General features: G+C 40.3%; 1 protein-coding gene across 2 annotated transcripts in view; it reads right to left on the reverse strand.

Moving 5' to 3' along the window:
• Window positions 1-1,669: 1,669 nt before the first annotated feature.
• The window catches only part of SRGAP2 (SLIT-ROBO Rho GTPase activating protein 2), a 130,292-nt gene continuing 104,080 nt past the window's right edge, over window positions 1,670-27,881 (reverse strand). Inside the window, exons 12-23 of one of the 2 annotated variants that reach the window (XM_075853715.1) lie at window positions 26,364-26,391; window positions 26,225-26,255; window positions 24,793-24,853; window positions 24,219-24,296; window positions 21,566-21,700; window positions 18,185-18,290; window positions 13,844-14,065; window positions 12,824-12,903; window positions 12,406-12,454; window positions 12,029-12,178; window positions 6,709-7,033; window positions 1,670-4,661 (exon numbers count right to left, since the gene is read on the reverse strand). In XM_075853715.1, coding sequence (XP_075709830.1) covers window positions 4,278-4,661; window positions 6,709-7,033; window positions 12,029-12,178; window positions 12,406-12,454; window positions 12,824-12,903; window positions 13,844-14,065; window positions 18,185-18,290; window positions 21,566-21,700; window positions 24,219-24,296; window positions 24,793-24,853; window positions 26,225-26,255; window positions 26,364-26,391 — 1,649 coding nt within the window. In that variant the 3' untranslated portion in view covers window positions 1,670-4,277. Of the gene's footprint in view, window positions 4,662-6,708; window positions 7,052-12,028; window positions 12,179-12,405; window positions 12,455-12,823; window positions 12,904-13,843; window positions 14,066-18,184; window positions 18,291-21,565; window positions 21,701-24,218; window positions 24,297-24,792; window positions 24,854-26,224; window positions 26,256-26,363; window positions 26,392-27,881 lie in introns of both variants that reach the window. The other variant, XM_075853714.1, reaches the window with a different exon arrangement.

Here is a 27,881-nt window from a genome sequence, read left to right on the forward strand (position 1 = left end):
TTCTTTTTGAGCCGCTCCTTTGTTGCCTTGGCTGTATGTTTCAGGTCATGGTCATGCTGGAAGACCCAGCCACGAGCCATTTTTAATGTCCTGGTGGAGGGAAGGAGGTTGTCACTCAGGATTTAACGGTACATGGCTCCATCCATTCTCCCATTGATGCGGTGAAGTAGTCCTGTGCCCTTAGCAGAGAAACACCCCCAAAACATAATGTTTCCACCTCCATGCTTGACAGTGGGGACGGTGTTCTTTGGGTCATAGGCAGCATTTCTCTTCCTCCAAAAACGGCGAGTTGAGTTAATGCCAAAGAGCTCAATTTTAGTCTCATCTGACCACAGCACCTTCTCCCAATCACTCTCAGAATCATCCAGATGTTCATTTGCAAACTTCAGACGGGCCTGTACATGTGCCTTCTTGAGCAGGGAGACCTTACGGGCACTGCAGGATTTTAATCCATTACGGCTTAATGTGTTCCCAATGGTTTTCTTGGTGACTGTGGTCCCAGCTGCCTTGAGATCATTAACAAGTTCCCCCCGTGTAGTTTTCGGCTGAGCTCTCACCTTCCTCAGGATCAAGGATACCCCACGAGGTGAGATTTTGCATGGAGCCCCAGATCGATGTCGATTGACAGTCATTTTGTATGTCTTCCATTTTCTTACTATTGCACCAACAGTTGTCTCCTTCTCTCCCAGCGTCTTACTTATGGTTTTGTAGCCCATTCCAGTCTTGTGCAGGTCTATGATCTTGTCCCTGACATCCTTAGAAAGCTCTTTGGTCTTGCCCATGTTGTAGCGGTTAGAGTCAGACTGATTAATTGAGTCTGTGGACAGGAGTCTTTTATACAGGTGACCATGTAAGACAGCTGTCTTTAATGCAGGCACAAAGTTGATTTAGAGCGTGTAACTGGTCTGGAGGAGGCTGAACTCTTAATGGTTTGTAGGGGATCAAATACTTATTTCTCTGTGCAAAATGCAAATAAATATATATAATTTTGACTATGTTATTTTTTGTTTTTTTTTTAAATATAATCTATCTCTCTCTGGTAAAATTAACCTAGCCTAAAAATTCTAGACTGTTCATGTCTTTGACAGTGGGCAAACTTACAAAATCAGCAAGGGATCAAATACTTATTTCCTTCACTGTATATATATATATATATATATATATATATATATATACATACATATATATATATACACATACATACACACACATATATATATATACATACATACACACATATATATATATATATGCATGCTTATTCCCCCAAAATAGAAATGTATATTAATTAAACGATAATATAAATGTACCAAAAAAAAAAAAAGGGCACATTCATAAAGTACAACTCATCCCGTGGAAAAAAACTGTTTCGTACAGCTACGTCGAGCAAAAAATGTTAAAGTTATGAGCACGGGATGAAAAGGGAAAAAAATTAATTGTTGTATCCTCAAGATTTAAATTTACAGTGTCCCTAAGCGATTAACCCCAATGTTGCTACTAGGTGAGGAAAATTATGGGGTCACTTACCATGTGCCTCAGATTAATGTTATGAATTTTTAAACTCCATTTGCAAATTCTGGTATTGTGACAACCCTAATTGGATGTTACTATTTTTTACAACAAGCCAATATAATGAGGTGTCATTGTGAATGACCACTACACAGACCGGTTATCTAAAAACACAATTTATTGAGGAGTCCCACATTAAATTCTCCTCCCCTCAGTTCGGGATTTTGGAGAATACAAAGCACAATAACGGACATACATTATTCCAGTTGTGAAAATGCTGCTTAGTTTTTTCTTTTATCTTTAACATGTAGTTCAAAGGATAAGAAGACCACTTTTAATGACATTTTATACACGTGGTGTTACTTATGTGATGCATACATTCTCCTAGACAGCATGAGTATAACTGACACAGCTCCCAGAGAAACACTGTCCATAAACATTTATTCTAGTATCAGTGGTCAAAGTGCCAAAACAAAAAAAGCAGTTGTACAGTGCTGGCTTATTGCAAGAGAGCACAGTATTAGGTTCGTGCTCTGTTCTCCTAAATGCACACACACACATATACACAATTATGAAGGCTGGTCTTATCTCCTTTGCTGGCGGCACCAGAGTGGCGCTTCATTACGCCCGCAACCCCAGCAAAGAGTTGGAACAAGAACAAGGGAGACTGCATTACACAGGAGACTGATATGCAACCCGTATGTATTCGGAGGGAGATATGTCCTCTCTGGAAGTAGATAGGGATAGTACACACTCAAATGTCCTGCTACAATAAAGGTCCATTCTAGGATTGCAAAAGTTCACCAAGATCTTCACCACACTTCATCTTCTTGGTAATGTAAAGGCTTAAAGGAGATACAAAAAGGCTACTGAGTATGCCACAGGCATATAAAATGACCCCACACTCCATAATTTGGGACAAATCATAATAATAAGTCCTTAAAGACACTTTATATCAATGAACTGCATGTTCTTATATTGCTGCAAAGTGCTCTGCTTCTCTTGCCAACAACAGAACTAACCCCCCCACTCTTTGGCAGTTACCCAGCAGGAATTGCATGCTTTGTAACGCAGTACCATGCATGAAGATGTACTAAATACTGTCAAGTTTCAGGTCAGCTAAAGCTTACACTGTCATTGCACATTAGGAATAAAAGCATCGCTGCTTTTGGTGGCTTTCGGGTTTTCCTTGTAATACATTTTCCTTATTGATGGATCTATTAGTTACTTGCTATACATGGTTATTATTTGTGGAGCCATACGATCTACAAAGACTATAAACAAAACTATTAAGTAATAAAACTGCTGATGTACTGCCCCGCTGTGCTAAAATTTCCAAAGTCTCAGCTGTTTTTTTGTTTTTACTTTGGTCTTTCAAAAACTTTCGCAAAGGACTTCCAAATGTAACATTATATAGGACTTCTACTTCAGCAACGTCAGAGGATAGATAACTGGGAAAAATTATATAGCATAGTGTTTTATTAATCAATGTTCAATATGGACTGACTTTATTCAGGATAAATACAGTACTGATCACATTAGTGTCCATGGTTTATCAAAGATTTCCACTAATCATTTTATTTGGTAAAAATTACCATCAATGCAATGGTATATGGGCCACACCACTCACTCTGTTACTATGACTATACTTCTTGGGTGGTTGGTTAAGGTGTTCATTAAGGGGAACCTAGGGCACCAAATTATTTTGAAAAACAATGTATACCAACTTGGGTTCTCTAGATCTGCCATGGCATTTTTGGAACCAGTTTAGAATACAATGGAATGTAAAAAGGAAAAAAAGATTAATTCTCCATAAAAGATAGCTCTAAACAACCGACCCATTTTACACAGATTATATGCAGTTAGGGTAAGAACAATATACTGATCCCCTAAATGATGCTCTTATCTCTCTAAGTGCAATGGAGAATCACAGACTTTAGAAGCAAAGGATCCATATGAACACACCCTGGCATGCTCAGCAATCCACTCTACTTTTATAAACGGTGCCGACTTATTATAATGTGCATATAGAGCCAATTCATACTCTATGAAACTAGAAAAAAGGACTATTTATCATATACCTGGAAATGTTTATAATTTAAATCCATTCAATAATTTTTCAGAAATATTGGAATGTCTCCTAAAATTGATACATTTACCATGTATTAAAAAGTAACAGAAATCTGTGGATTATGTACCCTCCAAAAGCGCCTTTAATCCATCTCTTTGATTGTGCCAATAGAGCTCTTCTCATGCATGTACATAAAGAGCTTTTCTGCAGCAAGCTGGTTAGATATGTGCCATGAGGTATGTAACATACACAATACTGCTAGTTACTGGAAAGAGTTCTAAGTGAAAACATTAATCTCGACGCATTCATTGTTAAGACTAGCTTTAGTGTTCTATTTTAGTAACTCATGAAATGCTTGTTTAGACAGAAAGTAGCCCTTTGTGAACAAACGAGAAGAACCAACCAACCTATGTTGACAGCAGTGGATATTTCATTTAGACAGCTTAGGGTTCCCAGTAGGTGTGCCACTACTTGTCAAGTCCGGAACACACTGATCCTACATGGAAAAAGTAATTAAAGAAAAAAAGTTTCCAAATGGTCCTGGACCCCCTTGTTTGCTCACTCATAGAATTCCCCCAGCCTTTAGTTTAGGGCTCTTACTTCCATCAGCTTCCACATTCTCCTCAACAGAAGTCCATATGTACAAATTGAAGATTTCTAGCATAGAATTCACAGTGGTGGCCCTAAGTCACCTGAATCACACCGGACAGGACTTGTCAGGGGGCTGCTGACCAGATGTAGATCCAACACCACCAGGTGCAGGGGTATTGGATTTGGGGAACATAGCTGGTTTGGGACGTGTAACTGGAGGCCTTGAGGGTGGTAGACGTACTGATTTAGCAGTACGGAAAGAACAAGGGATGTCGCTAGCGGAGCTGGAGCTCCGTTGAAAACTAGGCTCTTGGTCCCGCAGGGACTGAGCATGAAGAGGGCTAGAAGGCTCAGAATTCGGAGCAGCCACAGGTGAAGTCTTTAGAGGCTCTAGGGTGTCCAGCACCACATCTGGGGCATGTTTTGCACTGCTTTGGCGCTCAAGCTCCCGTAGCTCATTGAGAGCAGAGTTCATCGTTGCTTCAATGTCCTGAAAATACATTAAACAAAATTAAAATATTTTTTTTTATTTTCTTTCTGATTAAAAACACACCTGTAGAAACTATTTTATTTTGTATTTACCATTAATTAAATTAGATATACTCAAATGTAATTTTTTTTGTTAAAATGGAAATAATTTCAGTAGTTAGCAAGGAATATATAGTAAATAGAAAAATAATTACTTTAATTGCTTTACAAGACTGTTCTCCTGTATCCCACAAGATCAGGTCTATAAATATGATGTTCATTTACAATTACAGTTGTTGAAGGAGAAGGCAATACTGAAATAAAGCTGTGCTTATACATAAAAGCTAGTGAAGTCAGCAGCATCCTGGACTCTCAGAACTCACATCCAGTATGTATTACTAGGAGAAACATGCTCACATAAAAAAGTATGAAACTAGGAGAAGGTTAAAAACGTAATAATCAGGGGGTCTGAAAATAAATGAAGGAATAAAGATTGAAGCCTGAAACTTAGAGCAACTTATTTTTTTTAACTCCAGGTAAACACTAACATAGGTAAAATGTCAAAGGTGTCCATAGCCTTTAAAGTATTATATTTCAGAACTTTCCAAAGTCGGCAGCAGGGCAGGGGATGATGTGAAGTAATAATCCATTAGATTACCCTCACCGCCTAAAGTGCCCCCCCCCCCCCCCCCAGCACTGAGGCTCCATTCTTTGCTGCTCTGGTCCTGGCATGCTCCTGCAGAGGTCATGTGTCATTCATCTTATTCATATTATATCATCCTTTGCCGCCGGATAACACCTCCAAAGCCGTATAATGCAAATAAGTGTTAATCATTGTGTAATAAAAACGAATACAATTTTCCAATATACTTTCTGTATCCATTCCTTTATAGATTTCAAGATCTTTGCCTGCAATCATTCAATAGGAACCTTCATGGTTTACTTCTAGTGGACAAATAACTATCCTGGTCATGTAATGATCGCACAGTTGCTTTGTGTCCATCACATGACCAAGACAGATTTTTGTCCACTCTAAGTAAACTATTCATTGACTGCAAGCAGAGATCTTGAAAAGTATGAGGAATTGATACAGAAAGTATATTGTAAAATTAAATGACTTGACATTATACAAACCATAATCTTTATTTGCTGAAACCGTAATACCCATTGAAGTATCATCTTAGTGGCCTCTATTATAGCGGTTAGGAAATGAAGTATTACTTACAGTACACGTCTTGTGTCCAGCATTGGTTTCTATACATTTTTTTAGCAAGCAACTGCTTTTTTTTTTTTTTTTTACATACTATGTGTGCCTGATGTGCATAGAGTTAAGCAATGATAAACTACAATGCATATTGGAAGGTTTTGTGTATTCTAGTCCAGTGGCACCTTCATTATGATCAGTAGAGTGAATGTAATGCCTCCATATCTTCAAAAAGATACTATAGCAGTAGACAGAAAATGAGAAGTGTTTTCAGCCCAAGGAACAGTGAGCGACTATGTCACAGTTAAAAGTGCCTTGCAAGCAAAGTTGCACGAGTGTAAGGTAAGAGATCGACAATTTACTACGGTCTGCTTACTATGCCCAATACTAAAACATGCTGCATCCTAGATCTGACAGCTATGCTGCAGTTTTCTACATTATACCATATGGGGCATGCAGATTTTGGGCATATATAGGTGCAATATAAGAAATTTTACTGCCCGAGAGCTGCCTGTTGGACAAAATGGACTACAATATATGGATTAAAACAAGAAAAACATGAAACATTGAAATAAGAAGCACTTATAGGACACAGAATTATTGCTCGCTCTACCTTACCGCAGTCATTGGTCTGAAAATGAAAGGGTAAAAAAAAAAAAATCATGTTAATTAATCTGTGTGAGAACAAGTGATATAACATGTACTAGGACTACTTAACTAATTTAGCCAAGCATGAAACAGGTTTTGAGAACAGGTTTGGTCACCACTATATTGTAACCCTGATTGCACTCTTCAAGTAAGCGCTGGAATACCATTACCAAGAACAAAGCAGCAACTCAAGTGGAGATTGAACAATAATAGTTACCTGAGCAATAACTTCTGGGTCCAGCGGGCGGTGATTATTGAAGCTTTTAGACCTGCCGGCGGCCATTGCTTTGCGTATCTGAGGACTGTCCATCCTGTTCTTAAGGGATGAGTGTCGGCTGATGCTGCTCACCGTGCCATGACCACTAATAGAGCAACGATCTGGAGCTTCTCTGGAGAAAGTCTGGCTCATGACAGGCTGAGATGTCGGCCGTACAGTTGCTCCTGGTGATGCCAGTTCGGATGTATCGGAGGCGGAGGCAGAGACACTGTCACTCTGTCTAAAGGGTCTCCTGATGCTGCCAGACTCCGGTCTTTTTCTCTGCCTGAAAGGGAAAAACATCCTTTTTTTTTTTACAAAAAATGTAAGAGTGAACTGTCTGTGTTTTAAAATCAGAAACTCTCAGTCTGGCAAAAAAGCACTATATTAGCGCAGAATGAGTATCAGACACCATGTAATGAAAAAAGTACAAGTTTTATCATTCGAAAATGTAAGAGTGAACCAGACCCAGAGCAGCCCAACAGATTACAGTAATCAAATGGAGATATATGTATACAAGAAAATGTAGGGATGAATGGAATCAAATCGTGACCGCCAGTGTCAGAAAGAGCGTACCAATAGTACATAGATTACTCACATAAAAATAAGGAACTGATAAAGTATACTAATGATTGCTTACCCTCCTGACGCGCGTTTCAGCGTCTCAAGCCTTCATTTTAGACTCCCAGATAAAGGTTTGAGACGCTGAAACGCTTGTCGGGAGGGCACCACTCATTTATAGGTAATCATTTGTAAACTTTGTCAGCTCCTTATTTTTATGTGAGTAATCTATGTACTATTGGTACGCGCTTTCTGACATTGGCTGTCACGATTTACTTCCTGTTAAGTATAGGGAATATTCATCCCTACATTTTCTTGTATACATATCTCTCTATTTGATTATTGTAATCTGTTGTGCTTCTCTGGGTTTGGTTCAAAACTGTGTGACTCATCCTTGTTGTATGATCATTTGTGTATGTGCGTAATCTTTTACATTTTCAAATAATAAAACTTTTTTCATTACACGGTGTCCGATGCTCAGTCTGCTCTATTATAGGTTTATATAGTTTTGAGGTGCAGAATGCATCTCTTAAAACATGAAAAGTAACTCATGCTAACAGCCCCATTTAATGTGTGTTGACGAAGGTAATTGGGAGCTATTGTTGTTGACTTTTTGGTTTTGGTTCAAAAAATAACCTATGTAGTGCAGTGTTCATGACACTGCATTCTACTCTTAAAGAAAGCTCTGATTCGGTGCCACATTAAATGGTATATTAGGGAATGGTATTATTTGCAATCACCTAATATACCAATTTATTAGGACCACTCTTTAGGGAAAGAACACACCGTGCAGTGCCGCAGATGGACGAAACCATTACCACATGGGTGATGAATGATTTAGTCAGTAAAGTTGTGGCATTACCGTCAAAATCACGTGTGAATTAGTCACCCCATGTGGCGTGGTTTCTCACCCTTCGGCTAGGGCTACACCTAGACTTATTGCTCACTACAATAAAAAAAAATATTGATCTAGAACCGTTGTCCGTAGAAATGAATTGAGTAGCTTTCAAATCTCTTGTAAATTGCGTCTTTTTTTTTTTCATTCCTACATGCTGGGATTTCTGAATGATTTTAAAAATAGTAGGAACTTTTTTCCTTTATATAGTAAAGTGGGCCATACACTTGAAGTTTTGGCCTGGGCAAAAATGACAATTTAGACCATTTTCTGATGACTGTCGCCGCCTTTCGTGACACAGATGAGCGTGACAGACACTGAAGACAGTGGAAAAGTTGATCTGCCATGTTGTAATTTTTCAGTCGTTGTTGGTTGCAGTCTTCGTGACAAACTGCACCCAATTATCAGAAGCCTAGGCCGGGCCAGAGATCAAGTCAAATATAGATAAGCTATTTGTTGTTTTGACGTATGGGTGAAGTTAACAAGGTTTCTACGCCAGTTTTCTGGCGTAGAAATGTCGCAAACAACCCAAAAATGTCAAAAATTTTTACTTTTGGGTCTTTACCCCTGCTCTCGCTAATTTGTTTTAAAAAAAAATAATGGGCAGAGCTTAGCAAAACGCGAGGGGTTACCAGCAGCCCAACGAAATTAACTATAAAATTCATGCCGGAAACGAGACAAAATTTTAGAGAAAATCTACGCCAACTCCTGGCTGGCATAGATTTAATTTAGTTTTGCTGACGATTTTTTAAGGCATGTGCCACCTAATAAATTTCTTGCATCTTACCCTATCTTTTTATCAAGACTGGCACAGTCTTCATACATATCCGCCATGAAGTTGTAATTCAGAACGACAACCTTCACAGACTAACCAGAAAAAAATAGGTCTAGGTGTAGCCCATGCCCAAGAGCTGCTGGGATTTTCTAGGAATGATCACTAGAAAAAGGGAACGGTTCATGATATCCAATATTCTGCTAAGGGACAATCAAGAAAGGAACTCAATGTATTTACATTAGAACGTGCCAAACAGTGCCCAAGTAATTGCCCTACGATGCCCACATAACTATATATTGCCATACATTGCCCAAATAACACTATATAAATAACAATGCCATACAATGCTTAGACCCTGGGTTTTCAATCCGAGGTATTTTATCTCTGCTGTGATTGGTCGTGACGAAGGTGGTGGAGACTCCCCGATAGTCAAGGCCCTGAAGCATTTGCCCCTTTAACCTCCTCCTGTAAATCTTCTGTAAATTGTTTCTATATTATATTGTGCCCACTTGTGTTATTATAAGATTAGATTTCCGCTTGTATATTTAAAGTTTCTCCAAACAGAAACTTCACTGTAAAGAACAATCCTCGTCTTATGTGAAGAAATGCCATTTTAACCCAGGAACATGTTTCTATAATTTTATGACTGGCTGAATGTTAGAAATATAGATTGTTTGTGCAAGTTACAAGAAGCATTTCAGGCATGAAAAATTAATCAAAATGTCTGTCTAAGGCAGCTGTAATGAATGTTCTGCATATTTGGAAAGCTTGTGGGAATGCAATGTGCTTGTGTTCTCGATTAGTGAAATACTATATAAAGAACACCATTATATAAAAGCAAAATAAAGATAAATTTATAACCTGATCATAATGAAGACATACTTTAACTCCCTAATGACTGGGCCTGAAAAAGTCTTCATGACCGGCTACATTTTTCGGTTTTTACCTCTATGAATTTCAACAGCCATAACTTTTTTATTTTTTTTATTGACGTGGCTGTATGAGGCCTTGTTTTATGCGGGAGATATCGTATTATTTTTTTTCATAGTTTGGAGGTAGAAAAAAATATATATTTTATGGCGTAAATATAAGAAAAAGCGATTCTCTGCATCGTTTTCTTATTTATTATCCCGTTCACGTTTCAAGCTAAATAACCCGTTACATTAATTTTTCAGGTTATTACAGTCGTTTAGATGCCTAATATGTGTAGGTTTTTTGTTTCTATTTAGTGCAGGGGAAATAAAATATATATTATGCAAAATAATGACTTTTTTTTTTGGACCTTCTTTAATTCATTTATTTGTTACTTTTCTTTTAATCCGACTAAGGGATAACTTTATTTATAACTTTATTTTTTTACATGTAATGTATTAGCATACTACTGTATGTTAATACATCATACTGTGTTACTATTACACAGGCTGCTGTTAGGGCAGCACATAGTGTGCCCTAACAGCAGGCTTACTGAATAGACAGCCCTGGGGTCTTTTGTAGGTCCCTAGGACTGACTGCAGAGGGATTCCCCGGTGATAGATCACGTCACCGGGTTTCCGATGACGAGATCAAAGTGGGGAGTTACCTTTGATCTTGCCGCGGTCACAGACCACAGCAATCAAAGGGTTAAACAGCTGGGGTCTGAATGTTTTCCGACCCCAGCTGTATTCAGCAGGCTCCTCTAAGATAAGGAGCTGTTAGTTACAGCTCTTGCTTAGAGGATGAGCGCTCACAGGAGAGCTCATCAGCATCTTCTACAGCGACGCCAAAAGACGTCGCTGTAGACTAAGGACATGCACAGCCTGCCGTCAAAAGATGGTGGGCGATCATTGAGTTAAACTATATAATCAAAATATTTCTTGAAACAAAGATCCTCCATCCACCTACATTATAAAAAATAAAAAAAATCACACACCAAGCTCTTAAAGAGGCCACAAAGATCTGGCCATGATCAGACAACCATTCCAACATTGGAAGTCACATACATAGTACAGGTTGAGCATTTGTCATGGTAGAAAAACCTCATGAAATAATAGTAGACCCAAACATCAAACCGCTCTCAAATATTTGTAATATTGGATAAATAAAAATAGTCCTCTAATTTTTTTCATTAAAGCTCTGGCCCTTTAAGAATGGACAGAACTTCTGCTGAAGTCTCTCCACATGCAGCAGTGAGTCTTTGTGCTTCTGAGCTGGGAGAGTCCATTGTGAGGAGTGAGACAAATTGTGCAGCATGTAAACATAGGGGAGATATCGCAGCTGCTATCTGACTTCATGCGGTTTGTTGGTATATGAGCAGCAATGTAAGATTGTTTCTTGTGTAGTAAGGAGCAGCAGGAGGAGGAAGAGGCTGCCGGGTAATCTGAAGAGTCTCTCTAAAAGCAGCAGAAGGTACATCCGGTCTCAGAGTCTCTCCCACTTTCTCCTCAGTGTGTGGCTGCTGCTGGTTCTGTGTGTATGTAGTCAGAGACTCAGCTCCTCAGTTGCTAATCTATCTGAATGGTTTTATGAATTTAACTCAAATGAGAAGAAAGTATATTGTACGTTCCTATGCCTCCTCTAGCGGCAGTTGCAGGCAGCAAACGTTTTCTTTTAAATCTATGTCTATGCCTGAATTTAGAACTCCGTATGAGAAAAACAAAGCTTCGACCGCTCTAAAGAGATCTTAAGAAATAAATCTGTCCAGAATTTTGGACCTAAAAATGACATGATATTAAAGGGAGCGGAATAATTTTAAGTGGCGTGTGGCTGCATGCTGTACTGCAACTCAGCCTCATTTTCGAATGGGCTAAGCTGCAGTACGAAATACAGAAGCATGTACTGTATATGGGTGTCGCTGCCACCCCTTTATTCTGTTCATCGGCAGGAGTCCAGAGGATGGGATCCCCACCCACGACACATTGATGGACTATCATAAGACAGGACCTTCAATGTGAAATCCCAGAAAAGCACTTTTTAAAAGGTAAAACATCTGCAGTTATTCAAAACTAGAGTTTCATCAGCCAAACCGAGCCATGCTTCATGAATGTATTCATGCTCTTATTAACAGGCCTTACTTGTTAATGTTAGCGAGGTAAATGTCAGCCACGTGGCTCCCTGTGGGGCAGCTGAGACTGGCTCTAGCTGTGACCTTTTCTTCCCCCAGTGGCTCAGAACTCTGCTCTGGGTCAGACCGTGGACTGGATCTCTCACTAGGGGGGTCATCGCTGTCAAGAAACAAGAATAATTACCGAGATGGTTTCAAATTACTGCATTTGGTTATCAAATAACTCATTTTGTAAGGGTTAGCAAAGAAATATACATCACAATACATCTTGTGAAAATAGGAACTAAGGGCTAAACCATATTCTGTTACAAAAAGCTTGAAAAGAAGCTCAGAAGCGGTTGTCTAGGTGTAGTTCAAATAAATCAATATATACATGTGGGCACATACCTTCCAGTTGGTATCCGCCTGCTGTATGCAATGCTGTTTGGATGGGATCCTGTGTGGAGGACAAGACATGTCAGTTTGCAATAGAAGTATATAGCAGGTTGGTTAAGACAAACACATCTTAGTATGGCTGGCAGAAAAGTTATACCAGGCTGGGCACTATTGGCATCCTAGTGCCGAACTTTTCTACACTGGACGAAAGGGCCTGGTGTGTATTTCTCCACAGCCTTTCCATGACCCTTGGGCCAATTGCCACCCCCACTTGATAACAAATTAGTTTATCTGAGAGGAGAGTCCTGCACATGTTCTCACTACTGAATAGCAGAGGGGATTGGACCAACCAGGGATGGGCCAATTCTCTCCAAGAGCTCTGTAGCAGCCGCATGGGCTGCCTCTATGGTATGTATGCCCTTGTACTTACCGTCCTCTGTGCTGTGCATCTCCGATGTTATATCCAGAACAGAGTCTTCAGCTGAGATGGGTTCACTATGTGAACTCTCACTACATACCGAAAAGGTATATAAACAAAGGGGAAGAAAAGGGAATGAAAGAAAAGTCTAAGATATTAATGCATGTCATTTTTTTATATCTACTACCGTAATCTTAAATAACCCTTAGAAATGTATGACAAATATACGTCCTTTATCCTAGTCTACCAGTTGTATTCCACGCTTACAAATCCAATTTCTACATGCCAAGCCCAATAATTAAAGCTTCTTTACCCAACCTAACAGTGGTATGCCCTATTTTGAGCTATCAATTGTGTTATGTATCATTATCTTGTAACGTCCTGTGTTCGATACGAATACCCAGCTTTATGATAGCATTCTATCTATGGTAAGATTGACTAAACTTAAACACGTTGTGTCATCATGACAAGCCTAATTCAGCTTGAAGTCGGGGCCAGTGATCAGCCGATTGAGGTGAGTGCGGCTTCTGAAACCCACGTTGGTCAGCTGTTATAGCTAGTGGAAGTTGTAGTCAGCCATACGTTTTATTTAAAATGAATAACTATGCATGTAATACATGGATGAGCTGTGTCAGTCAGAGCGTGGGTTGAGAGTCCGTCCTATTTCGGACCCCCATGTCCACATTCATGTCCATGTACATTAAAAATACAATGCACAAGTACATTTGTCGATGTGCATGATTTGATCATAAATGCAGATATAGGGCAATGTAGCATTCATATAAAACAGAGTATGTCATTTCTATATGCAAGACCACCTGTAGGTTAAATTGGTTTTGTAGGAAAACACGGTCATATTTTTGTTATCTGATAATATTTTATAGTCCAAAACACTTTGAAGTGGATCGAACAGGCCCTGCATAATATTAAAGAGAATTATAATAGATTACAAGCGGACACGATCCTGGAAGTTTTACTACCATTGAAAAATCTACAGATTGTATTCTAAAAATGATCATTTTGATTTCGTACCAATCTTCACCACCACTGCCAGCCATATAGACTGGTCCATCCAGCTCACGTGGGCCTGGGAAGATGCTCTCGTGCTGCATGATGATGGTCTTGATAAATTCATTGACATGCGACTGGCAAGAAACTTGGTCATGGTTATCAGGTACGCACATCAGGGTGGGGCCAAAGCAGATGGCAAGATTATAGGGGTCCATCATGTTATCATCACTGAACTGAGAAAGACTATGTGCAAGAGACAAAAAATGGGAGAAAGATCAGTGGAGGAATTTAGGACAATTATTTTGAAAATGTTTCACAATAGTCTAACAGTGTTTAGTGTCTTTCTTTAAATGTGTTGGTTGCGGAGGACAACCCCTTTCCATAACCGGTATTGAATCATACAGACCACCGCCCTATTAGCCAGAGCAGAGAGCCAAGGAAAACAATGACTCTTGCTTTGGTGGACTAACCGCAAACCAGTTGGTATACAGTCGCTCATTCACTTGAATGTGCGCCGTGTTACAACACATTTCCTCTGTAGAAATCTCTAATTATCGCTATTATGGCCGGAGGTTTCAGCAGTCACCCCGCCACGACCAGTTAATTCTGGTGCAGGACTGCTCTCTTCCATTTATGATTTACATTGTAGTGACATGTGAATTGCCCATGGATGGCTGTAGTAGTTGCTGGAGGTAGGTCTACTAGTTACACAGCCAACTAAACAATCAGAAGAATTTTGATACCCCTTTGCTCATGTGTTTATGGTCATTAAAGACTATGTAAATCTTTGAGCAATTTTTTTTTTTTTTAAAACCAATGTATTAGCAGATTTTAGAAAACGTAACTGCTTTTTATAAGATTTTTTTTCACTTTTTGAGATACAGTTTTTATGTATCCTGGATACATAGAAGCCGTATCTTGCGATGAAACCCGCAACGTAGTGTTCAATAATAGTCGGTTCCTGCGTGTCTCCACTGTGACCAAAGCATTCCGTCCTACTGACCTGATTTATTCGGGTTTTAAACGCAAGATACAGCTTCTATATATCCAGAATTCATAGAATATGTATCTCAAAAGTAACCATTTTTTTAAAAACGAAAACCAATTAAAAAGTTGTCCAAAATATTCTAATACGTTGTTTTCTTAGATAAATAATTTAAAAAACGCGCTCAAAGGTTTACATAGCCTTTAAAAAGTCAATCAACTGTCTTTGTCAAGCGGTTAAAATGCTTATTCAGCCATTTCTTAAATACATCTATTTCTGAGGAATCTGGGTGACAAACAATAAAGCGGTTATTATAATGTCGTCACACAGCTTTCCCATATTCCTAAATGGCAAAACTGTCTATTAATGCAGAAAGATATTGGCACGTTAGACGGATCTCTACATATATAGGCATATTGGATCAAGTGAAGATTATGTCCCCCTAGGACATAAAACTTCACTTGACACAAATGAGATGGATCAAGTGATTATGTCTCCCTGCGTTCGGATATTCCAGTCTGTTGTGCAGATTATGTCCCCCTGCGTTCGGATATTCCAGTCTGTTGTGCAGATTAGGTCTCCCTGCGTTCAGATATTCCAGTCAGTTGTGTAGATTATGTCTCCCTGCGTTCAGATATTCCAGTCAGTTGTGTAGATTATGTCTCCCTGCGTTCAGATATTCCAGTCAGTTGTGTAGATTATGTCTCCCTGCGTTCGGATATTCCAGTCAGTTGTGTAGATTATGTGTCCCTGCGTTCGGATATTCCAGTCAGTTGTGTAGATTATGTCTCCCTGCGTTCGGATATTCCAGTCAGTTGTGTAGATTATGTCTCCCTGCGTTCGGATATTCCAGTCAGTTGTGTAGATTATGTCTCACTGCGTTCGGATATTCCAGTCAGTTGTGTAGATTATGTCTCCCTGCGTTCGGATATTCCAGTCAGTTGTGTAGATTAGGTCTCCCTGCGTTCGGATATTCCAGTCAGTTGTGTAGATTAGGTCTCCCTGCGTTCGGATATTCCAGTCAGTTGTGTAGATTATGCTCACTGCGTTCGGATATTCCAGTCAGTTGTGTAGATTATGTCTCCCTGCGTTCTGATATTCCAGTCAATTGTGTAGATTATGCTCACTGCGTTCGGATATTCCAGTCAATTGTGTAGATTATGTCTCCCTGCGTTCGGATATTCCAGTCAGTTGTGTAGATTATGTCCCCCTGCGTTCGGATATTCCAGTCAGTTGTGTAGATTGTGTCTCACTGCGTTCGGATATTCCAGTCAGTTGTGTAGATTATGTCTCCCTGCGTTCGGATAGTCCAGTCAGTTGTGCACCTTGTTTTTCCAGAGGTTTCAAAAAACACCAGAGGTAAGTAATGTGTAGCCACTTTTTCAGAGATGTGCGACTTTTCAAAGAGAGAGCCCTTTCTGATGAATACCCCTGGTGACGCACAGTTCTTGTAAATACACTTCCAAGAATATCTATCAGGACATTGGCGACGAGCGATCCAACACAGAGGTTGATGGCAGTTTTCACAGTCCAGTTTGTTTGCAAGTAACTAGTGCGGTTTCATTAATTCGATGACGTCGGTTTTATTCGCCTTTTCACGGCGGCCGTTAAAGAGGCTCTGTCGTTTTAGAAAAACGATCTATTTTCACCACGTTATGAGCGATTTTAGCTTTATGCTAATGACTTTCTTAATGCCAAACTGGGCGTGTTTTTACTTTAGACCAAGTGGGCATTGTACGGAGGAGTGTATGACGCTGACCAATCAGCGTCATGCACTTCTCTCCATTCACTTCCTCCGCGCTTAGTGACACTGCGTTATTCACTATGTGCTGACTTATACGAACACATTAACGTTACTGAAGTGTTTAGACAGTGAATAGACATTCCTTCCAGTTGGGATTGTTAATAGAAATCCCGTCCTGACACTTCGGTAACGTTTCTATGGTACTTACAGCAGAGCAAGCGTAATCTCGCTGTAACCTGTCACTTACAGCGTGATCTCACGAGATCAAATAAGAAACTCATTAGCATAAAGCGAAAATCGCTCATAACGTGGTGAAAATAGATCGTTTTTCTAAATAAAAAGCACTGCTGTCACCTACATTACAGCGCCCATCTCCTTATGTAGGAGATAGGGCACTTATATGGTGACAGAGCCTCTTTAAGGGTACTTATGCCAGAGCGCCGTCTTTTCACGGCGCTATGTCATAAGCCCAGCACGGGTGTCCTGTGCCGGCTAAAGCAGGTGTCGGGCTGTCTAAAGACAGCCGGGCACCTGCTCTAACGGGCAGGATCGATTTCAACATCGATCTCACCCGTTTAACTCCTTAGATGCGGCGCTCAATAGCGAGCGCCACATCCAAGTGGTTTTGGAGAGAGGGAGCTCCCTCTCTCACCCCATCGACACTCTGAAATTGCAATCGCAGGGTGCCGATGGCTTCTATGGCAGCCGTGGGCCTAACAAAGGCCCCCAGGTCTGCCTGTAGGGGTTGCCTGCTAAGTTTTACACTGACAGACAATAATACGCTGCAATAGAGAAGTATTGCAGTGTATTATAAAAGCGATCAGAAGATCGCATAGTGAAGTCCCCTAGTGGGACTAAAAATAAAAAAAAGTTATCAAAAAGTTAAATAAAGTTAATAAATAAAATTCCCAAATAAAAAAAAAATTAGAAACCCACTTTTTCCCTTATAAAATACTTGAATATGAAAAAAAAAATGTTTCTTTAACACATTACACATATTCGGTATCAACGCGTCCGTAATGACCCCACCTATTAAGCTAATACGTTATTTAACCCGCACCGTGAACTTAAAAAAATAAAAAAACAATGCCAGAATTGCTGTTTACGGTTCATCCTGCCTTCAAAAATTTTGATGAAAAGTGATCAAAAAGTCCAATGTACTCCAAAATGGTACAAATAAAAACTAGAAGTTGTCCCGCAAAAACTAAGCTCTCATACAGCTGCATCGGCGTAAAAATAAAACAATCATGGCGACACAAAAACAAATAATTAAAAAAAAGAAAGAAAGTGTTTTTACTGTGTAAAAATATTAAAACATAAGAAAATCTATATAAATTTGGTATCGCCAAAATCGTAACGACGCACTGAATAAATTTATTATGATATTTATACCACACAGTAAACGGCGTAAATCTAAGATGCAAAAAAGTGTGTGTAAGAATATGCCGGGTCAAGTGAAGTTTTGAGTCTAGCGACGCTGGATGACAACCCGTGAGGGAGTAGTAATGGCAGCTATTTACGGTTTTTAATTCGGCAAGAAATAGATATACGTTTTTCCACACTGTTACAGGATAGCATCGGGTACATAAAAACCTATTTATAATAATATACGTGTTGGTTATGTAACACTTACTGATTGAGGAAGGCAAAAAGGTATCTCATAAGGACGAGGGTAGGAGAAGGGAGGCAGAGTAGAACTTTGCGTATGTGAGCAGCTCGCTCTTGCATGTGGTCCATAGCTGCAAAGGATAAATGATAATTTAGTTGCAGTATTTATTTTGTACTTCAAATGGTTTTTATTCAGTATTTTAAAATGTGATTAACATATTAAACATGGGAGGGGGAGGAGGGCATTAGTGATTATGCCAAGCACAAGCAGTCACAGTATTTTCTATAGGATTACGAATAATCATTTCCGGAAAAGTTAACTGCACCCAGGCACAGCTAGATTTTCACATGGGAGAAACGTTGATGGTGATGCATCTCCACATCAAGGGACTTCCGAAATTATAAAGCATGATGATGATACTTTCCCACTTCAATAAGCTTCCTGACTCATCGAGTCATCACTTGGCATGCTTTCTTCCCAGTATCCCTCCCCCATCCGCAAATACATCATTCTTATTAGGTCATCTCAGCTCTCCAGGGAAATGACCTGTAGAACCCATTATTAGAAAGAAAGAAAAAACAATTATATTAACTCTTTTACTGTGGTTCATTGTTTCTTCCTCTTCAAACCGGTAGAACTATACATATTGTATGTGCTGTGTATTAACATTAAATGTAACCTCTTCATGCCGCCAATAGGTAGATTCAAGTCCTAGCCGCATATGCCCCATGCAGCCAGGACATGATATATATATATATATATATATATTACAGTCCCCCGCTTCTGCCGGCATGTCCCCGGCAACCTGATCTCTGACAGCCGAACCAATTCGTTCGGCTTCGGAGCATGTGATCACCATGATTAACGAATCATGGTTCTCTCTGAAAAGATGGTTTGCAAACAAACCTTTCCAGATTGTCATCTCCTCTCAGCCTCCTTCACTCTGTCAATGTTTCAGAGAGTATATATACACACACACACACACACACACACACACACACACACACACATTTACAAAGTATATAAAAATATAGAAAGTATATACTTTGTATTCCCTGTGCCCCATAGTGTTAGAATAGGCAGGCAGGAATAGTAGAGGAGCAGAACAAGGGAATAACGGAACCAACAGACATCACTGTTTGCTGCAGAATGCTGTTGTATTTTCTCCGGTAAATTCTGCAACAGAGGCCCCTAACGGAGACTCTGACGCAGATGTGAACAGAGCCTTAGTTAACTTTAAAAAAAAAAATGGTGAAGTTATCCAAAATAGTTCAAAAGTTGTGAAAAAGTTGTAAAATAATGTATGCCAAAGCTTTAAATTTAGGCCTGGTCATGGACGCATCGATGACCCTTGGTCCTGAAAGGGTAAAGGGGTTTTTCCAGATTTATGTATATAAAATGTAGTCTTAGTATAGTGAAAACAATTCAGTGTTTTTAAAATCTCAGCTTCCTGCCAGTAAATGGACTGAAACCCTGTCCTGGTCATGTCCAGCCTACTTAGATGAAAGCCTCATTAAGTGTATCAAACCTCTCTCTACGGCTTGGTTCACACGGGACGGAAATGCTGCAGACGTTCCGCAGCAAAATCCACACCACTTCTACATTTACATTTTCCGCAGCAAGTTCTGATATCCGTGTAGAACATGTTCAGCAGCATGTGGATGAGATTTTTTTTTACATCTTATACACTTGCCTGCAACAGTCTGCAAATGTGTACGGAAAAACCACAACAAGTCCACTACGTGTACAGAGGGCCTATGGTTGGATTCAAACTGGACGGAAATGTTGCATATTTTCTGTGCGGAAAATCCACAGCGTATTAGAGCCCCAGTCATATGAATGAGATTTGAACAAATCTCATCCACAAGCTGCTGAACATTTTTTGGACAGGAATCAGTACATGATGCGGATTTTCAAATCTGGAGCATGCTTACTCTTTTCTGGATGTTCAATGTGGATTTTACCCATTTCAATGCAGAAGGGGTGAAGTAACACTTGCAGATTTTGCTGAAGAAAATCTGCAGCATCTCCGCCTCGTGTGAATCCAGCCTAAGGCATGAATGCTTTTACACATGCAGGTTTTGATCAGTTATGAAGCAGTTCTTGAAGCCAGAACCAGAAAAGGATTTAAAAAAAAAAAAAAAAAGGGAGGGGAGAAGTAGTATCTGTCCTTCATAGTTAATCTCCCTTTATGATGCACACCTGGTTTTGGCTTCAAAAGCTGCATAAAAATCCTGAAAACCTATACGTGTCCGGGCAAGCCTTATGACAAGCCATGAAGAGATATCGAAGTGCTCTTGCACACGACCGAGTTCGAGCTGTGAAAAACGGTCTGTGTGTCGGCAGGATTACCTGGCCCGACCATGGTACAGGTGAACAGGACTCCTGCCATCATAGAAATTTATGCCATCATAGAACTGCTCTTCCGTTCTGTATAATTTTGTTCAGTCCGAAACAGCAGTTCCCCGGGAAGGCAGGGACTCCCAGCATCATAAATGTCTAGGATGCCAGGAGTCCCATTCACCTGTACCGTGGTCAGGCTGGGACAGTTTTTCACGACCCGAACTCGGTCGTGTGCAAGAGGCGTTATACAATAAAGGAACAGTGGCATGTGTCAGCTGAACAGAGTCCTCTCAGACGTTAAGCCCTGACACCTTATTAACAGAAGAATACAATTTCCCCAGGTTGAGTTCACACTGTGCGTTTTTGTTGCGTTCTTAACATGCGTCTTTTGTTTTTTTAGATAAACTCCCATATCTTTCAAAGGATGTTCATCAAACAAAACAAAAAAAAACAAACAAAAATGCACAGTGTGAACCCAGCCTCAGGAGTCGAGGGGGCTTACGTCTTCAGACCCCTGATCACCACTATCGATGTAATTTAGGTACCCAGTAATTCATTTTTTTTAATAAAACATTGTACAGATACCCTGATCTAAAGGCCAAGTGTCCCGGTGACAGGTTCCTTTTAATCACGACAAAAACATAACCTTTGTCTACCCCATGTTGGTCTTCAGGGTTGTAACACACCTGCATGGACATGGTTATGCTTCCTTTAGAAAGCTCATACTAGAGGGTGGGTGCAGCGGTCTACAGAAAAGCTCTCCCATTGGTATTTTAAAGCAAGAGGCTGCTCTGACGATGGGTACACCTTGGCATCTAGGAGGTTGTTGGCAACAAGAGGCACTTTTCAAGTATTGCTGATAAATTTGGCAGCTCTGAATGGCTGTATTTTCTTAGTTGCCGTCAAAAGAGTATTTCCACTCAAGTTGTCTTTAAGGCTCATTTCTTCTGCTTATATCACAGTTTTATAGCCATGAACTCTTTTGGGATAATTTGTAAAATGAGCTAATACTTTGTGCAAACTGTTCATTTAGGGACAAAAATAAAGTATGTGGGTCCTTACAGACACAGCTTAAGAGGTCATGGAAGATTTCTTTAGGAAAAAGAGGTGTTGACAGCCCACGAAAGTAAAGTTTGAGAACTCCGGCCACAGAATCCAAATCATGGTCATTTTGATCTTCTTCTAGAGGGTCCTCTCCTGCCAAAAAACATAACAGCCAGAGATTACAATGTCAGCTACAATATATCCATTTCTACAAAAAAAAGTTGTGTATGTTTCAATGTGACATTTTTATATTAAAGAGAGAGGCTGCAAGTTTTGTACTTTCAGTGGGACAAAAATGCAGAGAATCAAATTGTGCACTCACAACGAAAACATATATGTAGGGATATATTCCAACTATACGCTTTGAGTTAACACAGTAAGTCCCTTTCCGCAAAGAGACAATAAATAATAATGCAAAGATAGACATCAATCAACTGCGAACATAGGATTCAGAATCAAGGAATCACTCATGAATTCCAACAATGTGATCTATGGCAATGGGATCTTCCAAAACGTATCTATGCCATATCAGGTGGTCACGGTGGGTTGATTTCCATTTTAAAGATGAGTAGACAATGTTTTTATCATATCACACAGACAGGGGCGTAACTAGGAAAGACTGGGCCACATAGCAAACTTTTGACTGGGCCCCTCTACCCTGGGTACCACACAACCCCCACTTGTAGATAGTGCCTCCCTGTAGATTCTGCCACACAGCGCCCCCCTGTAGATAGCGCCATACAGCCCCCTCCCTGTATAAAGCGCCATAAAGCCGCCCCTGTAGATAGTGTCATACAGCCTCCTCCCTGTAGATAGCGCCATACAATCCCCCTGTAGATAGCACCATACAGTCCCCCTGTAGATAGCACTATACAGTCCCCCTGTAGATAGCACTATACAGTCCCCCTGTAGATCACGCCATACAGTCCCCCTGTAGATAGCGCCATACAGCCCCCTCCCTGTATAAAGCGCCATACAGCCGCCACTGTAGATAGTGCCATACAGCCGCCTCCCAGTAGATATCGCCATACAGCCCCCCTGTAGATAGCGCCATACAGTCCCCCTGTAGATATCGCCATACAGCCCCCCCCTGTATATAGCAAAATACAGCCCCCCCTGTATGTATAGCGCAACAACCCCGTGTATATATAGCGCAACAACCCCCCTGTATATAGCACCATACACCCCCCCATAGAGCGCGCCATACAGCCCCAACCCCCCCCCAAAAAAAAACAGCCTGTAGCCTATGGTTTGTCCCACAAAAGACATGTATTCCCTATCCACAGCATAGGGGATACATGTGCGATTGCTGGGACCTCCAGCGAAAGGGGAGAACGTCCCCCAAGAGAAACCTTGGACTACCGGGGTCTGTGTCCGGCAGCTGAATAAAAATGAGAGTAGCGCTGGTCACACATGCGCATAAGCGCGACCGGTGCTCCATTAATTTCTACGGAGCTGCCGACACAGACTCTGGAACTCCGAGGTTTCTCATGGAGAGCTTCGGTGGACTTTCGGTCCCCTGTTTTCCTTATGGCTGGGGGTCCCAGCGATCACAAATGTATCCTCTATCCTGTGGATAGGGGATTCATGTATTCTGTAGGAACAACCCCTTTAATGGATCAGCGGGGAGATACCTCCCTGCTCTGCCGTAGTGTTCAGTGGCGTCGCGCTGTAGCAGCCATAGCGGATCCTCCGGCCATGGCTACAGTGGTAGTTACGCCACTGCACACAGAGATAGTTACGACATCTCCTCTCTCAGATAATGTCAAATGTCGAATATAGCCACCCCTATGAGAAAAGAGAAGGTCGATACTGAAGTGGTTGTCACCTACATGACTCAATTAGGATTCTGATCATAGCTGACCACAAAAGTCTCCTAAGATCTGAATGTCCACTGTGGAACACCATCCACAATCTTTTTTTTTTTTTTCTCTAAATAGGAAAAATGTGTGCCGATTAATTTATTTATATATTTTTGTAGCAATTAAAACCATATAGAAATGCCTGCAGTGTCCACTTGGGGAAAGAGGGCACTTACTCTATACATTTATGCATTGAACTTGATACTAAAACAGTATGGAGCGAGCTCCTAAGCGTCCATTAATGGCGGCTACATAAAGGCTTAATTTTATCCTTTATAGTCATGTGTCTATGAAGGGGATTTTGAACAATGTATTAGAAAAACGGAGCTTTGGCTGCTATAAAGAAATATATTAAGACGTGAATCAGCACAAAATGTTGGACCTAAAAAAGGCAGATACACTTTAAAGACCCTTTTACATGAACCAATTCAGGCAAACAAGAATTCATATGAACACTAATTCCAGATCATTGCCCTGTGTAAACAGGGCAACGTTCAGTCGATGAACGAGCAAATGTTCATTGGCTGATCTGCTAGTTTATGCGGCCAATAAAATGGTCACTAGTCGGCAGTTCACCTCCTTGTGTAAACAGGGATATGTGCTGCCAATGTGATGGAAATATAGTATTTGGATGATCGTGGTAACGATCGCTCGTTCCCAGACATAGCCAATTATTGCTACTTGTGAAAGAAGGAAATGAGCGCCGATTAATTTAGTTGATCGTTTCCACGGCACCATATCAGGCCGCGTAAAAGGACCATTGCTAAATTTAGATTTAGTTGGAACATGTTTCATGAAATGACACACACCTCTCTCAAATGCATTCTTAATATCATTTACTTCCACTTGAGAGCCGGACACACGGAATATCCCCTCATGTTGAAGACCTGTGGAAAGAAAGAATAGAAGAGTGGATGGTTATATAGTAAGGGTATGTTCACACGGCGGGGGTCCGTAACGGCTGAAATTACGGGGATGTTTCAGCCTGAAAACATCCCCGTAATTTCAGCCGTACCGGCAGGTGCAGGCGCTTGAATGCCGCGTCAATTACGGCCGTAATTAGCGCTGCTATTCATTGGAGTCAATGAATAACGGCTCCAATTACGGCCAAAGAAGTGACAGGTCACTTCTTTGACGCGGGCGTCTATTTACGCGCCGTCTTTTGACAGCGGCGCGTAAATATACGCCTCGTGTGAACAGACAAACGTCTGCCCATTGCTTTCAATGGGCAGATGTTTGTCAGCGCTATTGAGGCGCTATTTTCGGGCGTAATTCGGGGCAAAAACGCCCGATTTACGTCCGTAAATAGGCCGTGTGAACATACCCTAACACATAAGCAAAAGAGTTCTGGAAGATTTGTAAGACTATTGACAAAATACATACCATGGCGGCTGATGAACCGTATACAGCTTTCAACCACTAGGGGAATGGGTTGCTTGGAATCCTGGGATAAAAGAAGAAAAATTTACACAGACCTGAGCATAATATGGACAGATTTTGGAAAAGAGACACTTGTCCTAAGATTATTGAAGCGAAGTAACAGGCTGGGCCCCTGTTTGATAATTTTACCTTTTTGTCAAATTATATTTGCTTGACAGAATACACAGGTACTACAGGAGTCATAGATAGAATACATTCATTCCATACAAATTGGATTTACAGGAGCTTATTGCCACACAATCATATGTTACACGTTGTGTACTTCAGAAACAAGATTAAGAGCTGATCTGGTTACAGGTATAAAGTAAAGGAATAAGTCTTAAATAATAAAAGCCAGCCACGTACACCCAAGTTCTTATGTCAATTCTTCTGGGGTTTTTGTTTCGTTATTTAATATTTGAAAACAATTTAGAGAACCAAATAAAGACCATACATTTGATGGATCCTGTAACTAAATGTGGACTATTATTACTCTGACTGGGGCTGGCTTCATACACACAGGTAGTGGCGTTGCAAGGAGCCAAAGCACTAAAAATCACAAACAACATGACACCATCGCATAGGTGAGGCGCCACCCAGTTATAGATCAGGCGGAGTAGGGAAGTCGTTTTGATAAGTGCTTATATGCTACACAGACTTTTCTTTAAAAGGGTAATAAAACGTTCAAACTTCTGACATGTCATTGGTGGGAGTCTGAGCACGGAGACCCCCACCAATCGCTAAAACAAAGCGGCAAGAAGTGCTCTATTGAGCCCGTACATTGCTACATCGGATCCGGAAAAAGCCGAACAGAAATCAAGCGGCACAGCGCTCACACGAGGGCTTCTGTCGTTTCGTTTTAGCTATTGGTGGGGATCTCAGTGCTCAGTCCCCAACCAATCACAACTTCTGACATGTCACTATAACGTCAGACGTTTGTTGAAGATCTAGTTACCCTTTAACTGCAGAAATTTTGCAACATAATTATCTCTTTTTCTGCTTACGTTAAACTGGGTTCAGAAGAAAAAGTACATGTAATATAATTTTAATTTTTTTTATTTGGCATTACCATGTCCAAACATGCATTTTTAATTGCAATATATGAACGCAATTCCTATAAATGACATTCACATCAAGGTTCAATTTTTTTTTTTGGCTTATTTTTTTAAAGAATGAATGAAAATTTGCAAGTGTGGACAAACCTAAAGCATGTAGTATATCTATCTATCTATCTATCTATCTATCTATCTATCTAATCTATCTAATGAAGCGACCACCATAATATTTGTAAAATCGATGCTTAGTCCCTATTCACACAGTATTTTGTAGGCAGAAAAATTCCACGGCAAAATCAGAGCCAAAAAACTCAGTGTGAACTGGGCCTTATTCAACTCACCTGCTTACGTAGAGTAGACATTCTTCGACCGCTGAAAGACAAAATAAATAAATAACTACAAAAATAATAAATCTGTTAATATGATTCCCTAGCCACAAACATTATATTTTATAGATTATTATTATATGTAAAAACTGACCTGGCGAGAGAGCAGTCTGTTCGTTGACCTGACAAAACAAAATAATGTATGAAAACAAGGAATCTAAAAATATTATGAAGCTAACCCTATTTCTCAGTTTTTTTTACATAATTCTAGGACCCTGAAATTTGGGCTAAGCTGGACCCCACTCCAAACCTTTCACATTTTAAATGCCACCTGGACTTGTTCCTCACGTTGTATCAGTAAAATATTTAGCAAATGGGTGTACACCTGCTTGGAGTTTAAAGAGGCTCTGTCACCACATTATAAGTGCCCTATCTTCTACATAATGTGATCGGCGCTATAATGTAGATGACAGCAGTGCTTTTTATTTAGAAAAACAATCAATTTTGACGGAGTTATGACCTATTTTAGATTTATGCTAATGACTTTAATGCCCAACTGGGCGTATTTTTACTTTTTGACCAAGTGGGCGTTGTACAGAGGAGTGTATGATGCTGACCAATCAGCGTCATATACTTCTCTCCATTCATTTACTCAGCACATTGTGAGCTTGCTAGATCAGGATGTGCAGTCACACTCACACATTAACGTTACTGAAGTGTCTTGACAGCGAATAAACATCGCTTCCAGCCAGGACGCGATGTACAGGGTGGGCCATTTATATGGATACACCTAAATAAAATGGGAATGGTTGGTGATATTAACTTCCTGTTTGTGGCACATTAGTATATGGGAGGGGGGAAACTTTTCAAGCTGGGTGTTGACCATGGTGGCCATTTTGAAGTCGGCCATTTTGTATCCAACTTTAGTTTTTTCAATGGGAAGAGGGTCATGTGACACAAACTTATCGAGAATTTCACAAGAAAAACAATGGTGTGCTTGGTTTTAACGTTACTTTATTCTTTCATGAGTTATTTACAAGTTTCTGACCACTTATAAAATGTGTTCAAAGTGCTGCCCAATGTGTTGGATTGTCAATGCAACCCTCTTCTCCCACTCTTCACACACTGATAGCAACACTGCAGAAGAAATGCTAGCACAGGCTTCCAGTATCCGTAGTTTCAGTTGCTGCACATCTCGTATCTTCACAGCATAGACAATTGCCTTCAGATGACACCAAAAATAAAAGTCTAAGGGGGTCAGATCGGGAGGCATTTCTTCTGCGGTGTTGCTATCAGTGTGTGAAGAGTGGGAGAAGAGGGTTGCATTGACAATCCAACACAATGGGCAGCACTTTGAACACATTTTATAAGTGGTCAGAAACTTGTAAATAACTCATGAAAGAATAAAGTAACGTTAAAACCAAGCACACCATTGTTTTTCTTGTGAAATTCTCGATAAGTTTGATGTGTCACATGACCCTCTTCCCATTGAAAAAACGAAAGTTGGATACAAAATGGCCGACTTCAAAATGGCCGCCATGGTCAACACCCAGCTTGAAAAGTTTCCTCCCTCCCATATACTAATGTGCCACAAACAGGACGTTAATATCACCAACCATTCCCATTTTATTTAGGTGTATCCATATAAATGGCCCGCCCTGTATATTCATAC

The sequence above is a fragment of the Rhinoderma darwinii genome, chromosome 2 (genome assembly GCF_050947455.1).
Source record: "Rhinoderma darwinii isolate aRhiDar2 chromosome 2, aRhiDar2.hap1, whole genome shotgun sequence".
NCBI classification, from domain to species: Eukaryota; Metazoa; Chordata; class Amphibia; order Anura; family Rhinodermatidae; genus Rhinoderma; species Rhinoderma darwinii.